This window comes from Anoplophora glabripennis, unplaced genomic scaffold (assembly GCF_000390285.2).
Source record: "Anoplophora glabripennis isolate ALB-LARVAE unplaced genomic scaffold, Agla_2.0 scaffold346, whole genome shotgun sequence".
Lineage (NCBI taxonomy): Eukaryota > Metazoa > Arthropoda > Insecta > Coleoptera > Cerambycidae > Anoplophora > Anoplophora glabripennis.
The window spans coordinates 1-22,014 of NW_019416443.1; the positions used below are offsets into that span (position 1 = coordinate 1).

The 22,014-nt window shown below is 33.0% G+C and overlaps 1 protein-coding gene across 1 annotated transcript in view; it reads right to left on the reverse strand.

Annotated features, from left to right (window-relative positions):
* Positions 1-1,806: 1,806 nt before the first annotated feature.
* LOC108909132 (cardioacceleratory peptide receptor-like) overlaps positions 1,807-22,014 on the reverse strand; it is a 140,111-nt gene continuing 119,903 nt past the window's right edge. The window contains exons 4-8 of the mRNA XM_023454570.1: positions 18,100-18,297; positions 11,367-11,462; positions 5,639-5,821; positions 5,017-5,145; positions 1,807-1,991 (exon numbers count right to left, since the gene is read on the reverse strand). Of these exons, the coding sequence (XP_023310338.1) occupies positions 1,807-1,991; positions 5,017-5,145; positions 5,639-5,821; positions 11,367-11,462; positions 18,100-18,297 (791 nt within the window). The remainder of the gene's footprint in view (positions 1,992-5,016; positions 5,146-5,638; positions 5,822-11,366; positions 11,463-18,099; positions 18,298-22,014) is intronic.

Sequence of the window (22,014 nt, forward strand, 5' to 3'; positions counted from 1 at the left end):
AAATGCGTTAATTTCTTAGAAAGTATATAGCTTCTCTTTGGACAGGCGCGGATCCAAAGGGGGCTATGGGGGTCGATCACCGCCGCCCCCCTCCCCCAAATGGTCTCAATTTTTTTTATACAAATGAAACAACAAAGCCCAATAATAAAAACAAATCCCAAGAGCTCCATACCCCACAATATTATAAAACCGTCTAGAATTTGCTCTTTGAGGCAACCAAATAAAAGAGCAAACAGAATAAATTAATAAGGATTTAAATTTTTCTTTTTAAAAACGTCTCAGTTTTCTTGACTGCATAACCTTTTTTGTTTCTGTTCTTTTTTTAGACATCGACTTCTGTACAGGATTAGTCACTATAATCTGACAACATATTGTGAGTTTATTATTGAAATTACAAAAAAGTTTTTAATACGAAAGTTTTACCTCTTATATGAATTTTTATAATTCAAATTTTTCGTTCTCACTAAACATTATTTCATTGTTAAAATAGTTTGTTATAGGAAATAAATTAATGATTATAAATAAACTTCTGTCAAAGTCATTTGTTTGTTCCGCGTGCCTCGTCCATAGCCACTGCGATCTGTCAGACATAAATTTCCCTCCTGTTTTTTCAAAAACAGTTTTAAACTGAAATATGTCAAAACGTCCTGAATCAAACAGTAACATATTATATATATTTTTGAAAAGAGAAAAATTTAACGAAGCTAAGTATGCACTAATATATAGGGTGTTTCATTCAAAAAAATTATTTAATTTAATGATTTCCATTATTCAGTTGTTTTTTCTAATACACACCACATACTAACTAACAAACAATAAATTATAAACAAACAAAGGATCAACTACAGAAAAAACTTGTACAATGATAAATCGTATAACTAGTATAGTTAAATTAAAAGACGCAAACTGATAAAACTGTAATTATTGGATAACTAATATATGTCATCTGTCGTTGTTTTATTTTAAACAAATGACATGAGCCACCTATGATTGTATTTTTTAATAACATTTGATAAAATTCCCATTATAAGATTTACCATTGTACATTTTTTTCTGTAGTTGATTATTCGTTTTTTTTTTATAATTTATTGTTTGTTAGTATTTGATGTGAATAAAACCATTATAACAATATTTTAAAAGAATATTTCGTCTCAGTGCGATTTAAATAAAATAATAGATTTCCCTGTTATATCACACATTGCATATTGAAGTCGACATATCTCGGAAACAAGTAAATATAGGGAAAAACTTTACATTGCAAAAATTACTCAAAATTTTACGATCTTTCAGATGGACTGTATTTCTACGAGGGAACAAAAAAATTTTTAGTATTGTCACGCCATCTATACAGAAAGATTTGAATTAATAGTTCTAACTACAATTTGAAGCTATTCGAGGGACCTCACAACTCCAATTTCCGGAACTAAAATAAGTTTCTTCATTTCGGAGATATTGGCAGCGGGTGTGTTAAATGGCACACCCTGTATATGTTATTGAAACTAACAGAGAAAGCAGACTATTATAGAAGGTTGCACTGCAAAGCCCATTTTATGTTTCTACTATTTTTTTTAACAAACTTAACTGTTACTTGACAATTAAACATGTTTAATTTAACAGCGCATATTTCTACTACAAATGCGCAGTGTCAGACAACCAAAGCTTTCATTCTATAAAACAGTACTGTATTTTTATAAAAGTAAATTTGAAAAGAAAATACAATACTTACATACAATTTTCGTATGCAAATTAATGTCATGTCATGCAGGCCAAAAGGCAAATCGACGTGTCGAATTAGTCAAACGTCACTCACCTCAGGTTCCCGCATACGTGCGTGGAAAAAAGGCAGTATATAACGGGATTAGCGGCTGAATTTAGCGGTGCTAAACTCTGTATGAGGGTTGCTATGGCGATGTTCGTCTGCGTTTTTGGAATGTGACCATAGACTTGCAACAGATCGAATACTATGTAAGGGCTCCAACAGACTACGAACACTGAAAATCACCAGGCAGTATTAATCTAACGCGACAGTCTCATTCGGTTCATTGCATACAAATACATCCCCCAGAAATCAAATGTGAAGCTTAATATCATCGTCAAAGTTTTAAATATAGCGACTGAAAGATAAACGTTGCAACATTGCTGGATCAAATATACCAAAGCGGTTTCTAACCCAGTAAAATAATGATTAATTGTAACTTTGCACATCACCGTAACTTCTTCATTTGTATTTACTATCAGGTCAGATAATAAAGGATGCAAAAGTGCAAGTAAGTTGAATACCCTGTAAATATTTGTGACAAAATTAAGGAGAGAAAAGATCGGAACCAGGTCAGAAGCGGCCCTACTTTTTCGAAGATGGCACCATCTGTAGTTTCAGATGTATTCAAACATTGATGTCGATAAAAATGATAAGAAAGTATCGTTCGGAAAATGTCAGTTGTTAAAGGACCCCGCACTGACTTTATGAAAATGTGGGCTCGGTCAAATTGACTGAAATTGTGGAAAGTTGTTGGTTTTGTGGTACTGTTTGGTATTTGGTACATGTCAAAAAATGTTCATTTTTTCCATAATCATTTCACAAAAGTTACTGTTTTTATTGTAATATTCTACACATGATACTTTGCAGTTCAACATCAGCAGAACTGACTTAGACTGCTATAAGTAGGAAAGAGTTGATTTTCGGACCCAAGTACTATGGAGACTTTTGGTCAGTAACACAAAACCAACAACTTACCACAATTTCAGCCAATTTGACCAAATCCACATTTTCATAAAGACAGTGCGAGGTGCTTTCGAGATGTTGATTTTATGGTTCTCTCTATTTATTATTTCCAATATTCTATTACCTTTTTTGGCAACGCAAAATTATGAGTCACACTTCTTATTGTATAGTTAAAGACTGCAGCAGCAACAAAAGATGATATAGCCAATATCTATTCAATGGACATTTGACAATATTAAAGGTCATTATTCAGAAATTTAAGAGCATTAGATGCAAAATGGGCATTAATTAACAAAATTTAGATCAGCGGTTTGTCCATAGTTAAAAAAAATTTAATGTAATAACTTTTTAAAAATAATTTTGGAATATTAAAATTGAATATAAATTCTGTATTTTAGAATGATTTATTTTTCTGTATTTTATACTAATTTTATGTTTTATAAATTCATTGCTAGAATAATTTATATAATTTTACATTTCCTAAGCTATACAGTGTGTCCAAGGTAAGGATCAGATAGCATTAGGATCTAGGAAACGATAAAAGATACGAGGTCGCTCAAATCAGAAAAAAGTTGAGTTTTTTATGCCTAACAATATGCCATTTAGATAGTTCGTTTTATTTTTTTTCTAGCTTTAGTTGAAAACGAATTTTAAAATAAATTGCATATTTACAATGCCACTTTTTCGCTCTATCCAATGGCGTCAACATTTTTGCAATCCGACGTTTCGTCTTCGAGGCGCCATCACGGTTAATTTCTTTAAATACGTCGCTGCGTCAAATCTAGTCATTTTTAATTCTGAATTAGAGGATATTACTATTGTAATTGCTTAAAAAGTTTTTAGCTTGTTTTAGCTATAATTTAAAATTTTTCCTGAGTACGGCACTGAACGCTTTCAAAATATCTATTGGATGAAGTCATAACAGTATAGAAGTCAATACAGCACAAAATATCTAATTAGACATCATAATAAAACATTTCATAAATTCGTATTATTTTTTTAAATTATTGATTAAAAAAATTGTTGGATATTTTGTGGTGTATTGACTTTTATACTGTTATGACTTTCTCCAATAGATATTTTGAAAGCGTTGAGAGCCGTAGTCAGGAAAAATTTTAAATAATAGCTAAAACAAGCTAAAAACCTTTTTAAGCGATTACAAAAGTAATATCACTTAATTCAGAATTAAAAATGACTAGATTTTGTTATAAAAATAGCAGCGACGTATTTAAAAAAATTAACCAGATGATGGCCCCTCGAAGACGAAACGTCGGATTGCAGAAATGTCGACCCCATCGGATAGAGCGAAAAAAGTGGCAATGTAAATATGCAATTTATTCTAAAATTCGTTTTCAAATAAAGACAGAAAAAAAATAAAACGATTTTGCAAAATTTCGCTATTGTATCAGTTATTTGCTAATTTTAAAGACGTTATTTCCATGGTCCTTATACACCTCGTACTTTCCAAATTAAAAAAATGTACTTCTGAAGCACTTGAGGAACACACCAGATTGGCTTTTTGCTTTCCAATTAACTGGATTCCCACAAAATAGGATGTTAAGATTTCTGAATATGTTTCAAGAAGGTTCTTTACTGCCATGTTTATTTCATTGCGGTAATTTATGCCGTTGTGCTTGATTAAGTAAACTTTGTATTTGGCTCTGACTTTCGACTCACAATAATAAAAACAAGCATTTGAGAAGTATTTAAATATTTTTGTGTTTAATTCAGAGGTTTCCAATTGTTTAAGTTTGGATTATGTAAAAAATAGAGCAGTAGAACAATTTAGAGGCAGTTTCTGGGCAACTGAGAAGCAGCTTATGTTGTATGGTAAGATTTAGCATTGTTAAATCCATGGTGATTAGATGGTTGTATGGTTTCCGTGAAGTTCCGTATATCCATTAAAGCTTAGTGCGTATACACCGTACGATTTTGTAGATTGATAATTAAATAGATGATGTCGAGATTTAAAATGATTTGGTTTTATTATATAGATAGATCATTTACATACGTCTTCCTTGTATTTAACATTGATGAAGTGATAAAATACACAAACTTTCTTATATCTGCCTCTTCCAAATTTCTACAAAACTGAACCTAATGGCCAAATATTTCTACTCTATTTAAAACTTCGGTAATTTCCAACAATCTAAGATGCAACTAATGTCGATTGAGATTCTAAGAAAGTCGTATTGTTTCGATATTGAAGTGTATCAGTACGTGTGAATAGACAATCAAATTGCAATGATTTCAGACTGACAGTGTCGTTACTTTAAACTTTTCTGTAAACTTACTAAATACAATGACAAAAGTCATCTTAACAGTCTTTATTTTGGCTCTTGGAATGATTCCCCTCGAGCTGGCACGACGGCTGTCATGGTCTTCGTGGTAACTCCTGGGTGGCCTGCCTCTGTGGTCCTCACCTACAGACCAAACAGAAAGATATTAATAAAATCTTTCAGTTTAAGAAATTGGCAACAGTAGCAAAAGAAACATTTTTAAAGCTCTTTGTAGCACAAGCATTCTAATAACTACTCTCAGAATTCATTTATTTAGATGTTAATTCAACCTTTAAAGTTCGAATTATAAATTCTTAAGTGTGTTTACAAACTTGGAAATTAATTTTTAAAGTAACTCTAATTTGCAGTATAGAACTAAATGATGAAAAAAAAAAAATCTTCTTCCTTCCATAATTAATTTCTTAATTACCATAAAAAACAAATCTCCAATTTCGTAAACAACCTTATTTTAAATACTGTAACAAGGCTGACAGAAATTATACTATTAAAATTTGGTACACGCTATTTCAGGATTACAAGGACTCTCCAATCTACTTTCCGAAGTATTTTTCGGGGCAAATCGGGATTATGAATTAATTTCGCGCTCACCCCAGACTAGCTAATAGAATTCACTCACTCTGCCGGATCGGGATGTGTCCCACGGGGATCAGCAATTTGCTCTTGGACCAGATCGTGCAAACTATAACTGCGTAGCAAGCGCTGATGATGAGCGCGGGGACGACGAACAGCGCCAGAGCCACCAAGGTCATGTAGACCTTCCACTGCCACTGCTTTAGGTCTATCCAGCACTGGGGGATGTCTGGAAAGAATACCGCAAGCGAATTATTTCTTAAACTGATTTTTAAAGGTAACTATGCAGGGTGCTTTGCAACGAATGGGCAAACTGTAACGGGAGTCCAATAGGCTGATCTAACTCTACTTCTGATACTCTTCTACCTTTTTGTTAAATATTTTGATGATATTTCGGACCATTTTAATGTATTTAACAGCGAATTTGAAGAATTTTTATGCATTTTGAAACGCCTTTTTCATATTTTGTTGCGTTCTCAAGTGGTTCTGATAGATTTTAAAGTTCTCTCTGCTCGAGACGCAACTGGCGAGAAATACACAAATTCTTTTAAAGTTCTCCAAAGAAAGAAGTCAAATTTGTTGAGGTCTGGTGATCGTGGAGGACAAAGTTGTGAGCTTTCAATTCAATTGTTTGGATATTGGTGGTTTAAAAAGTCTAACAATATTTTTAAATTGAGGGGGTGCTCCATCATGCATAAACCAATGTTCTAGTCTGTATAACATTAATAAGTGACAGTATTTTTTTTCATAAATTAGATTTTTTCTGGGAGGATTCAGGTATAGTAAATGACAGACCTGTTTTGTTATAATAATTTTTGAAGTCAAAAAAATATGTATTGATTTTATTTAACAGGATCAACGAAAATCAAACAAGCTAATAACAGTAATTACTAACTTCTTCTGGTGCAAAAGGTGTCAAAATTTTACAATACATTTCAATAACTATTTTCCGGAAAAACTGTAACTTTAATTTCAAAACGAAAATTAAATGAAAATTGAAGAGAAATCCCACGAGTAAAGAAATTTGATATATTAAATGTTTGTTAAATTAACTATTAATCCATATTTTGTACCATTTTACTAAACTCTGGATAAATGTAGTTAGTAAAAATATAGAGTTCATCTACTTCAAATAAGATCACTACGGAAGTGTCATGTCGATCAGCAAAAAGAGTATTAAAATCTGTAGTAATATCATGGAAACTTTTCACCTCCAAATTCTTTGAAACTGAACCAATCGACTTGAAATTTGGCAGATTGTTAGAGAAAAGGTCAATGAACATTAGTGACATAGCGCCGATTGACGCTTTCACCCTGTTGGGGGTTGACACCCCTTCTCGGGGGTGGAATTTTTTTTCAAAAATAACGCTGGAAATCGATAGAGAATCAAATTTTGAGCAAAAAATATTCGAAGAATTTTTTCGAGAAATCAATAGTTTTTTAGTTATTCACGATTGAAAACTTGGAATTTTGAGTGAAAAAAAAAACACTTTTTCAAAGTATTTTTCGCGAATAACTCAAAAACTACGCATTTTATTAAAAAAAGTGTAATGAACAAAAATGTAGCTTATAAATAAACAAAGAAAATCGTTTTTTAAAAAGTGTTGTACGTCCTATACAAAGCGAAATATGGTTAGTGGAAGGGGACTTGTTTTGGGGGGAATACTCGAATCGATGTATTCAACGTCAAATAACGGAAAAAGGATTAATTTTACGTGTATAACGCTCCTGGAGTTTTTTGTAGTACTCAAAAAGACCTTCAAAATGAGCACTTATAAAAGTTAATTAGAGCAAAATTGAAGGAGTTATCGTCAAAAACAGATGGGTTGCTCATATTTTTTAAGGAAAAATGAGCAGTAAACGCTGTACCATTTCCATCAGAATTAAAATTAATCGTAGACCCTTTACAATTAGTTTTGTTTTAGTGTTTTTCATACGATCCTGAAGTTAGACCGGTTTAGAATGCGTATTTTTTTAATAATGTACGGTAAAAGTTGAAAACGTATTTTTCATTATTCAAAAAAAATTGCCTTATTTATATAATAACTCTGAAACTATGAAAGATACGTAAAAAATGATAGACAACAAAAATGTAGCTTTTTTTTCAACAAATATTTTGCTTTTTTTTTTCCTATAGCATAAAAAATAAAGGAGATATCGCCGCTTGAAGTATCCATTTTAGTGAAAAAACGACCTGTCTCGAGCCCTTCGATCCTTTCCCTTTAAAAAACGAAGGACTTAAAAGGTTTTATATGCAAACGATCTTACAGCTCTTGAAATTATCTTTAAAATGCTTTTTTGTAGGATACTATAGCTTCAAAATTAACCGAGTTATGGTAAAAAAACCAATGACATTTTTTCGGAGCAAAATAGGCTTTCTCATTTTTATATATTATATATTATATTATACAAATAAAATAAGTAAAAAAATTTAGTGTGATTATTTATATGCAGCGTAGCAATTTTTTTTATGATTGATTATATTTAAAAATCGATTATAATAAAAATATTTTACATTAATATTGGTAAAAGGGTAGTTTATAAGAGTTGAAAATGGCAAAAGTAAAATATTCTTTCATAAACAATATAAGGGAATTTTTATTTTAAATTATTGCACAATTATAGCATTCCAAGATTTAAAACGTAATTTTTTATCATTTTTTTAGCACAGGGGTGATTTATAAGGGTTGAAAAGTGTTATGAGATACAAATTCTTTCATAAGCAATGAGGGAATTTTTATTTTAAATAATTGCACCGTTAAAGCATTCCAAGCTTTTAAAAAGTAATTTTTTATCATTTTTGTCAATACAGGGGTGGTTTTTAGGGGTTGAAAGGGAAAAATTCTTTTATTAGCTATAAGGTAACTTTTATTTTAAATAATTGCACGATTTAATCATTCCAAATCTTTAAAAAGTAATTTTTTATCATTATTTTTTGCATAGGGGTAGTTTTTAAGGGTTAAATAAAGGGTCGAAAAGATCAAATATATCATAAAACATGTTCGAGAACATGGAACATTATTTAATCTTTGTGCTTGAACAAGATTTTTATCAATAAAATGCTTAAAACTTATATTTTTTAATTTTTTTCACTTAGAGGTAGTTTTTCCCCCTAAAAAACAAAAAGCGTCAATCGGGCTTATATCACTTTGGAACTTGAGCCTAAGATGAGCCTTATTCTAAATTTTCATGCAAATCCATGCAGCTTCAAAGAATTCGGAGGTTACAGCTGATTTTTAGCTTCAATGACAGTATATTTTCAGGCAAATCGTTTAGGAAAAGTGTAAAAACTCACTATCACTCATTTTACTACTATAATTGAAAAAAATATTCAAGAAACACATCTGCCTTAGCAAAAAGTTTATTACCTTTTTATTTAGATTCAGTACATACTTATTCAATATACAGTGTGTCCAATTAAGTCGGCACCATATGGGATACTTTTTTATTATTGGTTTTATGAAAAAAGTTATTCTTGATAAAAAGTTCTGCATGACCTAAAACCCAAAATGAAGTACCTAATCAGATTTCAATTTTTTACAGTCGTGTACAAAGTTTCTCCAAAAATGTAAATTTTGCTCAAGAGTAAAGTACCTTTATTTTTAACAATATAGACAGTCGTTATTGAGAAAAGTTGATCCTAATAGAAAACTACGGTCAGATATCCAATATTATCTATCTGCCATTAAAAAACAAATTCTGTTATTTTTACAAACTCCTCAGTTGGTTTTTTAAGTTTTACTCGAAAATCAAGGCTTTTTTAGAAAAACACAAGAGGGTAGTAATTTGTAAAAAATTTAAAGGCGAATCCGAAAATATCATGGTTGTTACCGTAAAGCAGTACCGTACTATTTTATTTAGAAAAATATGCCACTGATACCCTGTATCTCCACAACTGGAACATGTAAATTTTAGGAAAAGCTCTCAGATTTTGGACAATGTTTTCATAAATATTTCACTTACTAGTTTTTAAATTATTTCAAAAAATTAAAAATATTTTTTTAAGATTAACACCCTGTATCTTTTTAATGAAGCGTCCTAGATAAAAAATTTATAGGAAAGACCCCTTAAAATTCACTAAAGAATACGAGGTTTCATTTTTGGTCACCATTTGCAAATCGCCCTGTATAATAATAATAAGTGACAGTAATTATAAAGTGTTTTTTTCAAGATAGCTCAGTATTAATGGGTCACGAAAAATTAGATCAATCAGTAGTCGGTGAAACAGAAAGTTGTGTTTTAATGTAATGTAGATCTTACGGTTTTAATAATTTCTAATTTTACCGAAATTTAATTGTCAAACCGAAAGAAATAAAATTACTGTCCTAAAAAAATAGTGACTGATTATGTGGCTTGTAATCATTTATGAGCGCCCTCTATAAAGAAACGATAAGATACTCCGACATCATCTTAAAGTTAAAAAATAAACTATTCCTCCTTTCATTCAACTATCTAAAATAGGTCCAGATCAGCCTCAGGGAACATATTTTTTTCCGTTAAACTTTTTTGTCGCTTGCCCCTAGATCGGCTGTCTCTTCGAAGTTACAACAAAGTCCGCCCGGTTTGAATTATGTAGTCCAAAACTAATCCACATACGTTCGGAAAAGTTCCCAACTGGGATAACAGGCCGTCGGCCAATTCATCACAATCGGTATGAAAAACTTTGTCCATATTAAACAATAAAAATCTGTTAGCCCTTCGGCTATAAATCACTGATTTATCTTCCAAAACTAGGGCCGCGCACATATAAAACACCCATAAGAAAATAATGGGGTTTAAGGGTGAAGTCGTAAATAATGGAGGATGTATTAGAAAGAAACGCGAAAAGTTCATAAAACTGCCATAAATATGGCGTCAGCTTCGGTTCTGGAAAGAACTGGGAGTATTAACTTTTACAGTCGGTGGTATGTAGCTGAGAATTCTCTATACATGTGCAGAAACCTGAAGACAACACGAACATAAATTGCTGCTTCAGCTAAACATTTTACAGTTTCATATTACAGCTTATTCTGTAACTATCTACAATTCCAGACATCCAGGCACATAGGTGTACAAGAAAAGGCGAGTTTACTGTTGGTTCTGCTCTAAAATATTTCGCTGGTCTAAAATTGTTTAGATACGTCCGCACAATAAATGACTGTAGACCAAGCAAATAAAATTTTTACACGAAAAAGGTCCTATCCGCGAGATTATTGTAAAATTGTCTAAAGGAACATAATACAAGACATCTCATCTCGTGAGTCAAAAACTTTTATTAGCTAACTTTTCTATTTAAACAAATAAGTGAGGAAAACAGTTTTTTCACTTTGCAGGGAAAACCATCAATTTTAGCGAAAAGTGACTCACAGANCGAAAAAATCAGGATCATTTATGATACATTTTTGATACGAGTTGGTTTGCCTGGTTTGGATTTATAAGTATTTTTGATTGGACAAATTCCACATCTTAACAATATTCTAGCATTTTGATACACTTTCATAAAATTTTTGGTCGCACAGTATTTTCAGTATGAAATAATGGAATCCATGTTTTCGGAACTCTCATTGAGAGAGTACAAAAAAAAATGTTGTCTAGCCTAGAATATATAAACTTAATATAAATTCCCGAAATATTTCCTATATTACAAAACTATCCCCTTATTGTATTAGACTTGGAATCTCTGGAATATCTCAGGATTAATATAGATAAAATATTTATGTTCAAATTATTACGCGTGCATACTTCGTTTCATCCCTTATTATTTAAAACCTTAGTCGCTCATACTGTTCACTTACCCTCGATGGGTTTTTCTTCGAAAAGAAAAATAGTAGGCGTCGCAAAGAGCACACTGAGCATCCACGCAATTACCACCAGCGCTCTGGCCCGTTTCCCTGAAATAAAGAAAAGGTAAATATGCAAACAACAATATTTTACATGACAATATTCTAGTCTAATGATATAGCAACATATTGATTTATTTCCTGTTGTTCTTGTTGGTCATTGTCATCGATATTCAGTCGTCAGTTTTTTAAAAGTGATTATTAATGATCGATCGAATAATTTTTTGCTTAATATTTTGCTTATTTTATGTTTAGTGGGGAACAAAAACTCTTATGATACATTTTGATTACAGTCGGTGTCCAATTAAATGTTTACCACAAGCCAGACCGCTTATTGCGGCAGTGTAGATATCCTAGATACTGGTAGCGTCGTCTAAAATCGCCTATGTGTCAAAACCAGCTACTAAAACGCTCGAAACCGATATTTTCAATACAAATATGTACATAGCAGACCACTGCAACATTCGTAGCCACCCTGCAAAGAAAAAGATGGATCCAAACACAACAAATACGAAATTCCGAAGATGTTTTGAATCCGCCAATCGTGGTTCCGATAACGACGCGATCGGTCTCCTATCAGAGACCCTCGCTGCATCATGGGCAACCCAGCCGAGGAGTGCCGTGAACACCAGACGACATTCCAGAGCTATATAAAAATTCGCGGACCTTTCGAAATTTCTGCATGCTCCGAAAATCGCCGATGTTTCGAATTTTCGTACGTCGAGCCGCCACGGCGAAAGGAATCTCCCAGCTACATCGGAGAATGTAGGACAAAAAGGGTAGGAGAAAGGAGACTTTTTCATTATTTCTGTATTTACTTAAACATTGTATTTTTAAATTTCATCAAATAAAATATGATACAAATGTACCTGCAAGTCATGAAGTAGCCTGAGGGTAAATTATAAATCACTATTGTCGTTAATATATCTTAAACCGAAAAAAATATAGTCACTCTGAAGAAGAGAAATGCAACCAGCCAACCGGCTTTACGGCGTCTCGAGAAAACATTAATTAAAACATCGCTGCGGTATTAAATTAAAAACTTCATGGTTTTCATAAATTATGCGGAATTGAAATAAAATTTTACACCGAAAAATAACCGTTTAAATGGTCAGAGAGAATCTCATTTTCCTTTTCCGTGGTGGGCGTAATGGAATTTTTCAGCATGTCGTTGTGCCGGGTAGCGACCGTAAAAGTTAAACATAATAGGGGAAACCGACTCTCGTGGACGCGCAGATGAAGATTGAATGTACAGATGACTGCTCATCACATCCCTGTACAGAGCCGTATCGAATAGAATTCTGCAGCCCGATGGAAATGTTTAACACAACTTTTTTTCAAGGAAACTATGCGATCTATAAAATAGTAATAGTTCGCGCCTTCTAACGCACAAATAACTGAATTAAGAACATGAAGGAGTTCGAAATTTAATTTAAATTAATATGTTTATCACCATCATCGTGAGCATCATTAGTATTACCATCAGGTTCTGTTTATACCAAAGTCGACCATTTTATAGAGTATATTTGTTTTTTCTTCCATGCGAAACTTTATCGAACTAATAAAAAAGTTGTTCCTGTTGACGCAAAACTTTTGTAAGTAGTTCTCGATTTTCGTCCAGTTATCTGAAATTACATCTTCTGTTTGGAAGCTTTTAAGGGTGGAACGTATCTGATAACTTCAGGCTACCGATTCCTAAGTAGTATATTAATAGGAGCAAACATTTTACTGTCGCTTTCGACAAATTGTAAATACTCACGGAAGTGGCAATAAAAGTAGGATGACAAACATAAAATCCTTTTAGTCTTCCAAAGAAATGAATCAAACAGTAGATGGGAAGTCACCAAATGGATCGCAGAAAATGCTACTATTTTCGTTTTCCTTCGAATACTTTACAGGCAACTAAATATTGTAATTAAAAAATTTACTCTAGCTTCTCTTAATAATAAAGATTTCCCCTAATTGAAATAAAAAACTAATGTACAAAATGTTCGTGAAAAAAATGTATTCGTTAGTCTATTGATGGTATATTTAAAAGCTGATAAAGAAGACATCATGGATAGCTTATTAAGTTTCGTTGAAAAGCCGAAAACTTCAGGATCCTACAAAGTTTCTGCCCCCAGTTGAAGTCAAAGTTATTTTGGTAACATGGCTTATTAATAATTCTTTTCTAGATTTCTTTTAATATTCCTGCTTATTTATTTTACAAGAATTGTTTGAAATATTCGTAGGAGCGAAAATTTTGATCCATAAAACGCTGCATTGCCTCATTAACATTAGTTGTAACGAGCGTTCAAATAAAAACGTGGTCAAGTTGGTTCTGAAAATTTGGACGTAGGGCGTAGCGTATAGCAAATGAACTTAAACGTCATCTGTCAAAGCGCTATATCGCCGCTATCAATTTGAATATTTTCGTTTTAAAAAGCGTTTAAAATGGTGTTTTCTCAAGAACAAAAAGTGTTTATCATAGAGTCCTACTTTAGAAATGGACGCAAGATTGATGGAATATGGAAGTATTCTATTGAGGAATGTTTCATAGAATTTCAAAATCAATTTCCCGGCGTTGTTGAGTACAAAATTTTTCAAAGTGCAGTTCAGCGTTGTGTTAATGTTTTTCGTGAAACGGGCAGTGTAACAAGAAAAGAAGGAAGCGGCCGACCTAAAAAGCGGACTGAAGAATTAAAAGAAAATGTCCAACAAATAATGGAAAATGCGCCAAGAACTTCTGTACGTGTTTTATCACAAATGGTGGGAGTATCAGTCGGTACCTGCCACACAGTGTTAAAAAAAGATTTGCGTTTGTTCTCCTATCGTTTAACTTGTCAGCAAGAACTTCATGAAGTTGATTTTCCGCGACGGGCTGTATTTTGTGAATGGTTTTTAAACAACTACGGTGAACTTCATAATATCACCTTTTTTTCTGATGAAGCCTGGTTTCATTTAAGTGGTTACGTAAACTCACAGAATATGAGAATGTGGTCTTCTGAAAAACCAGATAACTTTTTTGTCGAGGGCCCTCTACACGCTCAAAAAATTGGAGTTTGGTGTGCTCTCAATCGAAGGAGGATTTATGGACCTATTTTTTTTAATGGTACTCTTACTGCGCAAAGGTATAGAGAAGAAATTATCGCTCCTTTTGTTAACCAGCTGGAAGAAAACGAAATTACAAACTTTTACTTTCAACAAGATGGCGCAAGGGCACATACGGCAGGCGAGACGATGAATATGTTGAGGGAAGTTTTCCAAAATCGACTAATAAGTCTCAATGCTGAACATGAATTTCCACCGAGGTCATGTGATATTACGCCGTGTGATTTCTTTTTGTGGCCTTACCTTAAAAACACTATTTTTGAACTGCCTATTCCTGATTTAAACCATCTGCAGGCTCGACTTATAGACAAGATTCGTGAAATTAACAATACCCCGAGCATCTTAGAAAATGTCTTTAATTCTTTGAGGAACAGGTGTGAAAAGTGCTTGGAACAAGGAGGGGGACACTTTCAGCAGCTGCTTTAATTTATTGTTATAACAAGGAGGGGGACACTTTCCGCAGCTCCTTTAATTGTTTGTTATTGTTATCACGATTATTCTTTAAAATAAAGTTATATAGTCATTAACGTTATTGAAACTGACAGCTGCTATACAGCTCGTTGAGAAATGAGGTTAAGTTGGTCGCTATAAGCTACTCCCTACGTCCAATGTGTCAGAGCCAACTTCGACCACGTTTTTATTTGAACGCTCGTTATATTTAACTTACATTTCAAGTTTTCATAATAATTAATATTGGAGTAATTTTATACTTATAAGTCAGTTCAAGTCAAGACAGATTTGATAGAGGAGAAAAGCAAGGAAGATAATTTTATTAAAAATAAATTGATGATGGTGACGATGGTGACGATGGTGATGATGATAATGATGATGATGTTGATGATGACGATGATGATGTCTCTAATCTTCTCCTTTTATCTGAATATGTTCACAATCATATAGTTACAAACTCAAGAATTTTAATAATTAGGAGTTACTGCGGTTGTTGATTTAAAGGTTATATCCCTAATCTCCTCTACCATCACGTTATTTCTAAAGTTATTTAATTTTCTTATGAAAATTCTGGGATACAGTTTTTCGTGACTTTAGATTGACGAGGCGATCGCGATCTGTTGACGTTAGCAAAAATAAACCACAATTAATCATCCTTATCGCCAAAGGAGCCTAAAAGGAAACATTTAAGCTTTATCCAGAAGCATCTAATCAACGAAAAAAATTACCACGTGTATCAAAAAAATAATAATCAACCAAACAGAAAACTTTGAAAGAAAATCATGTGTTACCTAGTTGATTGTGAAGACGCACACCCTTTCCTTCACTTTAAATATAAAAAATGCAACGACAGGTTCTAGAATCACGAAAGCTTGCTAGAAAAAAATATTATGTTTAGAAAAGTTCTATAACTTTTTCTTAAATGTACAACCCCATAAAAACCATTTTAATTCTCAAGGGTAACTGCAGTTGTTGATTTTCAACTTTTTAAGTTAATTTATTTTCGTATAGAAGGTCTAAAGTTTTACGAAACTTGAGATTAACGAAGCACTCGCGATATGCCGACATAGGCAGAAACAAACCATGATTAATCATCTTTATCGCCAAAGGGGTCTAAAAAGAAATATATAAGCTTTATCCAGAAGTAATGAATCGATGAAAAGAATTGCCACGTGTATAAAAAAAATAGTTACTTATAATATCACTTGTACTTAAATCATGTTCGGAAACTTCGGAACTTTCCCGAGACGAAAATGTTTGTAATATTATTAAAAACATTATTAGCAGTTAGAGATGTTTTAAAATCTTATGAGCTTTGACCTTCATATGCGCAGAAACATAATTCCGACCGTCGCCTAAATTATTCTACGTCCTAAAAACATTACACCTATTATTCACAGTCTCTCTCGAGCTCTAGCGTAAACAAGCCTTTGATCTGATTACAAATATCATAATAAAATGCCCTATTCTTTATTATTTTAATTTAAACAATAAAAATATATATAACGAACGTTCGCCAGTTGACTTTATTGATGCCCGAGCGCCTTAGTTCATGTCTACTTGTAATGATGCACATGGTCTAGTTCTGAGTCAATGTTTTCACAACGTGCTTATTAGAAAAATTATGGGGATACGCCACGCCTTTCGCGCATTTCACGGCTCATGAGATATTAAAAGACCTCTAATAAGATTGCTAATTTTATTTGTCCAAAATAATTAAACATAAGACGCATATATTTTTCTATCTGGGAGAAAAATTATTTCAATATATGTCACAAAAGTCATATTAAATGACAAAAAATGTTCAGTGTAATTTCGTCTATGGTACCTACCCACCAAGAATATTTTCTGGATATGTTTTCCGTCGCCAAATAACATTATTTGATTGGTTACAAAATAAAGGCATAAAATTTTCAACCAAAATAGTTATTTTTGTATCGAGAACGCAAAATATCCATTCAAACTGTTATAAAATAAGACAATTGTCTTATTATATACGTACAACGATTTAATTTATATTTGAAATCGTTTGAACCGTTTTTGAATCAAAACGATTTAGGCGCGGTGACTATCATAACGATAGCAACCCAGTAAAAAATAAAAATTAGTTGTTTCAAAAAGTATTTTTAGAATTATACAGCGTGTCCCACTAATGCGGGAAAGTCCAATATCTATGTTAAAATGAGGAATATATGGATTTTTCTTTTCACTGTGTTGCCACATTTCTCGGAATGTACAAATTAAAAATATATTCAACTATACAGGGTGTTCCACTTTTCCTGGACAGACACCAACTTTGGTTTTTTAAATGGAAACACACATTTTTTATATTTTTTTCGGATTCTACATCAAAAATAAAGGGTACTTTGTGTAGAATAGTTCTATTCAAATATTCACAGTTTTTGAGATATCTCGCTTGAAAGGTTTTTCTAGTCGATATTGGTTGCTTACATTTTCTGATACTGACAGGTTATACTAATAGCTACTAAGCCCATTTTTTTATCAGATGTTTAGTAAGGATGACTCTTCCGAATCATGCTCCAAAAACTGGCCTGCGTTATACAGGGTGACCAAAATATCATGTCAAAATTGCCAATTGAAAAATTGAAAAATCTCGATTTTTTTAAATGCAACGCCCTGTATATTTTCATACCATGAGATGCAGAATTAAATTCTCTACAACTTTGCTATACCTGCTCCTATACCAAAATTCATTAGTTTTTCATGAAATCTCATTTCTATGAAAAAATGCGAAGTTTACAAATAGCTTATATGTAAAATAACGTAGTAGGCTTCTGTCAAAGGATAATCTGGAAAATTTTCGATTCACTTAAGGTTTAATAAAAAAGCTAAAGTAATAATTGTGAAATGAATTACTCTAAAGAATTGGCGTTTTGAAACATAGAAATATTTTACAGCTAGATGACAAAAAAAAACTCATTTGTCAACTGGAAATTTAACGAAAATGTCGACTTTTAATGACAGTTTTCGAAAAAGAAAATTATGAAAGAAAAATCACGTCTTTCGCGGTTGATCATGAAGATTTACACTCTTTTCCTCACTTTAGTTACAAAAAGTGCTACGCCCTCTTCTAAAATACAATCAAATGTCACTTTGAATAAAGAATAGACGTCATATTCTTACTTACAGCTTCCGGAGAAGTTCATGGGGTGAGTAATTGCGTCGTATCTGTCGATGGACAGCGCCACCAGCACGTAGGTGGAGGAGTACGTCACCACCGCTTGCAAGAACCGGATGATCTTGCAGAGGACGTTCCCCGCGTGCCAGGCCACTGTAATCCTCCAGGCGATGTCGGTGGACACGTTGATTAATCCCACGGCCAGATCTGGAAGGAAACGGTCGGTTTAAATGCCGGAATCGTGTTGGGGATTTAGTGGGTCTTACAAGCGGAGGCAATGGGTATGTAAGGGTTAAACGAGAAGGTCGTTGATTTCGTTGTCCTGATTAATGTGACAGGGTGACGAACAATAACGTGCCGAGTTTTCGAAGTTCGTTGTCTATTTAATTCGGAATGACGTATACAATGTGTCCCGTTTTTTCGAAGGCACTGTACAGGGTGTTTTTGAAATAAGTGCGTTCTTTGAAAATGGTGGTAGAGGGCATTAAAATGAACTACTTTTATTAAGCAACTGATGGACTAAATACAGTTTTCGAGAAAATTAAGAAAAATAACCATAAATGGAAGTCGACTCTGTGCATCTTGTGCACGTGCACGGCCAGAATACTTCGTACTCGCTACATGCGTGAAGTCGTGGACGGGAAAGGTCGCAAGATGTTTTCGACAACAAAGAAAACATCATAAACCTCGTTGAGGAAGATCCGAGGCGCAGTAGTCGCGACATTGGCAAAGAAGTGGGTGTATCTAACAACATCGTGTGGCGTGTACTACGGGAACAATTATTACACCCCCCTCACGTATTCAGGTTCAGGTTCAGGTATTAAATAACAATGGTTTTCAGCCTCATGTGGAATTTTGACAGTGGTTTGTATTAAAATTTGTCCATAGGCGCCCCCATCAGGCATTTGAAAGGAGCTATTCTTTCGAAATTAACATTAGCTGTTTAAAAAGAAAGAAATTGATAAGCAATTCTTTGTTAGGTTCCTAAAATACCCATTTCGAGAGACATATCGCCCTTCTTCAGAAATAACTTGGACAATATCTATAATATATATACAGGGTGTTAAGGAATAGGTGTTACAAACGGATATGCTATGTAAAAAATCCAAAAATAAGTGCAGTTGACTTAATAAACATATGTCCTAAAGCGGCTCATTTTCGAGATACAGGGCGTTGAAATTTAAAAATAATAAACTATTTTTTCCTGTAGCTCCGGTATTAGTTAATATTTCTTTATCAAACTCAACAGACNTTCGAAGTTCGTTGTCTATTTAATTCGGAATGACGTATACAATGTGTCCCGTTTTTTCGAAGGCACTGTACAGGGTGTTTTTGAAATAAGTGCGTTCCTTCAAAAGGGTGATAGAGGGCTCGAAAATGAGCAATTGGTGGTCTAAATGCTTCTGTTTTCGAGAAAATTAAGAAAATTAACCATAAATGGAAGGCGACCCTGTACAATTTAAGTGAGAATTGTCATTTGTATGCGGTCCGCAGTGGCGTGCAGAAAGGGCCCGCAATGCGGGGGGGCCCCGGGAATCCAAGGGGCCCCTGCTCAGCCTCGACCTCGACTACCTCCAGCAAGCTTTTTACATAGTAATAACTATTAATTTTGTAGCGGCGAAATATGTCTATACCTCATAATTTTCCAAAATCAAATTAAATATATTTTGCCTTATCAGTACCTATTTTATGGTAAAATTCGACAACACGACAACGTAGTCGAACGTAGAATCCAAAACGACAAAAATAAGTGGCAACGTTACAGTGACGCGACGTGTAATAGTCGCGTATCTATGAAGATCAAATTATTTCTGGGAATCCCAGACTGCCGATGCCGTCGCCGTGATCTATTGTTATTGGTATTCGGATAATGTCTACTAGAGTCGAGATTAGAGTAAACTATAAAAGTGGTGTTTTTTAGTTCATTCTGTTATACTTTGATACTATTATTATTATGAGTGGTTTACGAAAATATTTAAGTGGATCACAGAAAAGAAAACTGAATGAAATAAAGGAAGAAGAGAAAAAAAACTGGTCAAAATTGATAGTTTTTTTCTAAAAAAAAATATTTCTGAAGTTCAACCATGTACTTCGGCAAGTACGATAGGATCGAAAATTTCCGAAGAAAATAATCAACTAGGCGAAGAATGCCCTTGCATACAAATATATAACATAACTGATACAAATTACTCATCAGAATCAGAAAATGAAGAGCCTGACTCAGAACATACAACATCAGCATTTTCTAGTGATATAGCTTTGTTTTTAAATACCGAATTGGATGAAAATACCAAAAAAGAACTTGTACAAATCGGCCCCCATCGACCTTTAGGACCTTACCCGAAGGATAATTTACACAGGTCATTGTGCATGCAATAAGTAGTATGACATTTAATAAATGTTTATGCCCTCAGGTGGCTAATCATCCCCATTAGCAAAGTGTATCCCTTAGGGCATAAACATCCACTAAATACCCCCGAAAAATTCTCAATGTATGATTTATACGCTTACACTTACAAATATGTAAATATCTAAAATATTTGGTCAATAAAATTGGTTTGCCAGCATATCCGTTATCAAAAGCAAAAAAAAATGCAAATATTGCAAATCGTGCAAATCGTGCATTATTTAGGTACCACTTTGTAGAATTTAGAAATATTAGGTAATGGCTAGCTTTCCTTAGTGTGTATTTTTTTACTTTTCAGGTAAATATGCGGGACTACAAGCTCTAATTAAGAATCATCAGCCAAATGCGGATTACATTCATTGTGTTGCTCACTGCTTAAATTCAATTATTAATGATTCTGTAATTAATATTTCCCAGATAAGAAATTTCTTTGACACCATTCAGTCACTTTATGTTTTTTTAGCGAAAGTCTGCCTCGTTGGCAAGCCTTAAATACTGAAATAAAAAACAGTAAAACTGTGGGATCCATTTTAAAAAAACTATATCCCACCAGATGGTCATCCAGGGCCGAATCTATAATTTCATTAAAAGGTAACTATTTAGCCGTCGTTAAATGTTTGTCGAATCTAACTATAATAGCAAAGGAAAAATCTGATAGGCAAAGGTCTTACAAAATAAAATAGAAAATTTTGAATTTATATTTTTATTAACATTTCAAGGAAAAATATTTGAAAATGTCAATTTACTTTCAAAATGTTTGCAAAAAAGTGATATAGATATTGGACAAGCCACAAATTTAATAGCAAATGTTTCAGATCAATTAGGGAATTTGAGAAATAATTTTGAAAATATTTTTGAGACTTCAATAACAATAGCAAATGAATGGGGTATTGAGCCACAATTTACAGTCAAAAGAATTCGAACTACTAAAAAGTTTTTTGATGAAATGGCGGTTGATGAACCAATGGAAGACCCTAAAAATCGTTTAAGAATTTTAGTATTCAACAGTTGCCTAGATACTATTTTAGTACAACTAAAAAATAGATGTGAGGCATTCACAAATGTCCATTCAAAATTCGATATTTTAAATCCCAAAACACTCCTTAAAACGCAAGAAGTGGAAATTTTTAATAAAGTAAAAGAAATAGTTGAAAAATATCCAGACGATCTCACACAAAATCTTGCGTCGGAGCTAATTCAAATAAAAAACCTTTTATGTTAGCCTGCAAAATTTGAACAGTATTCGGGAATTTTCTGATTTTATTTTCGAAAAAAGTCAATTATTGATTAGTAGTGTACCTGAGATTTGCACCGCATTTCAGTTGTTTCTAGTACTGCCTGTTACATCGGCTCAAGCAGAACGAACATTTTCAAAACTGAAACTAATAAAAAGTTTTGAAAGATCGACAATGGGTGAATGACTTAGACCAAATAGTTAATAAATATGTTGCTTTACACACAAGAAAATAGTTTTTTCTATATTTAAAAAAGTCTGAAATGCGATTCAAATCATAATA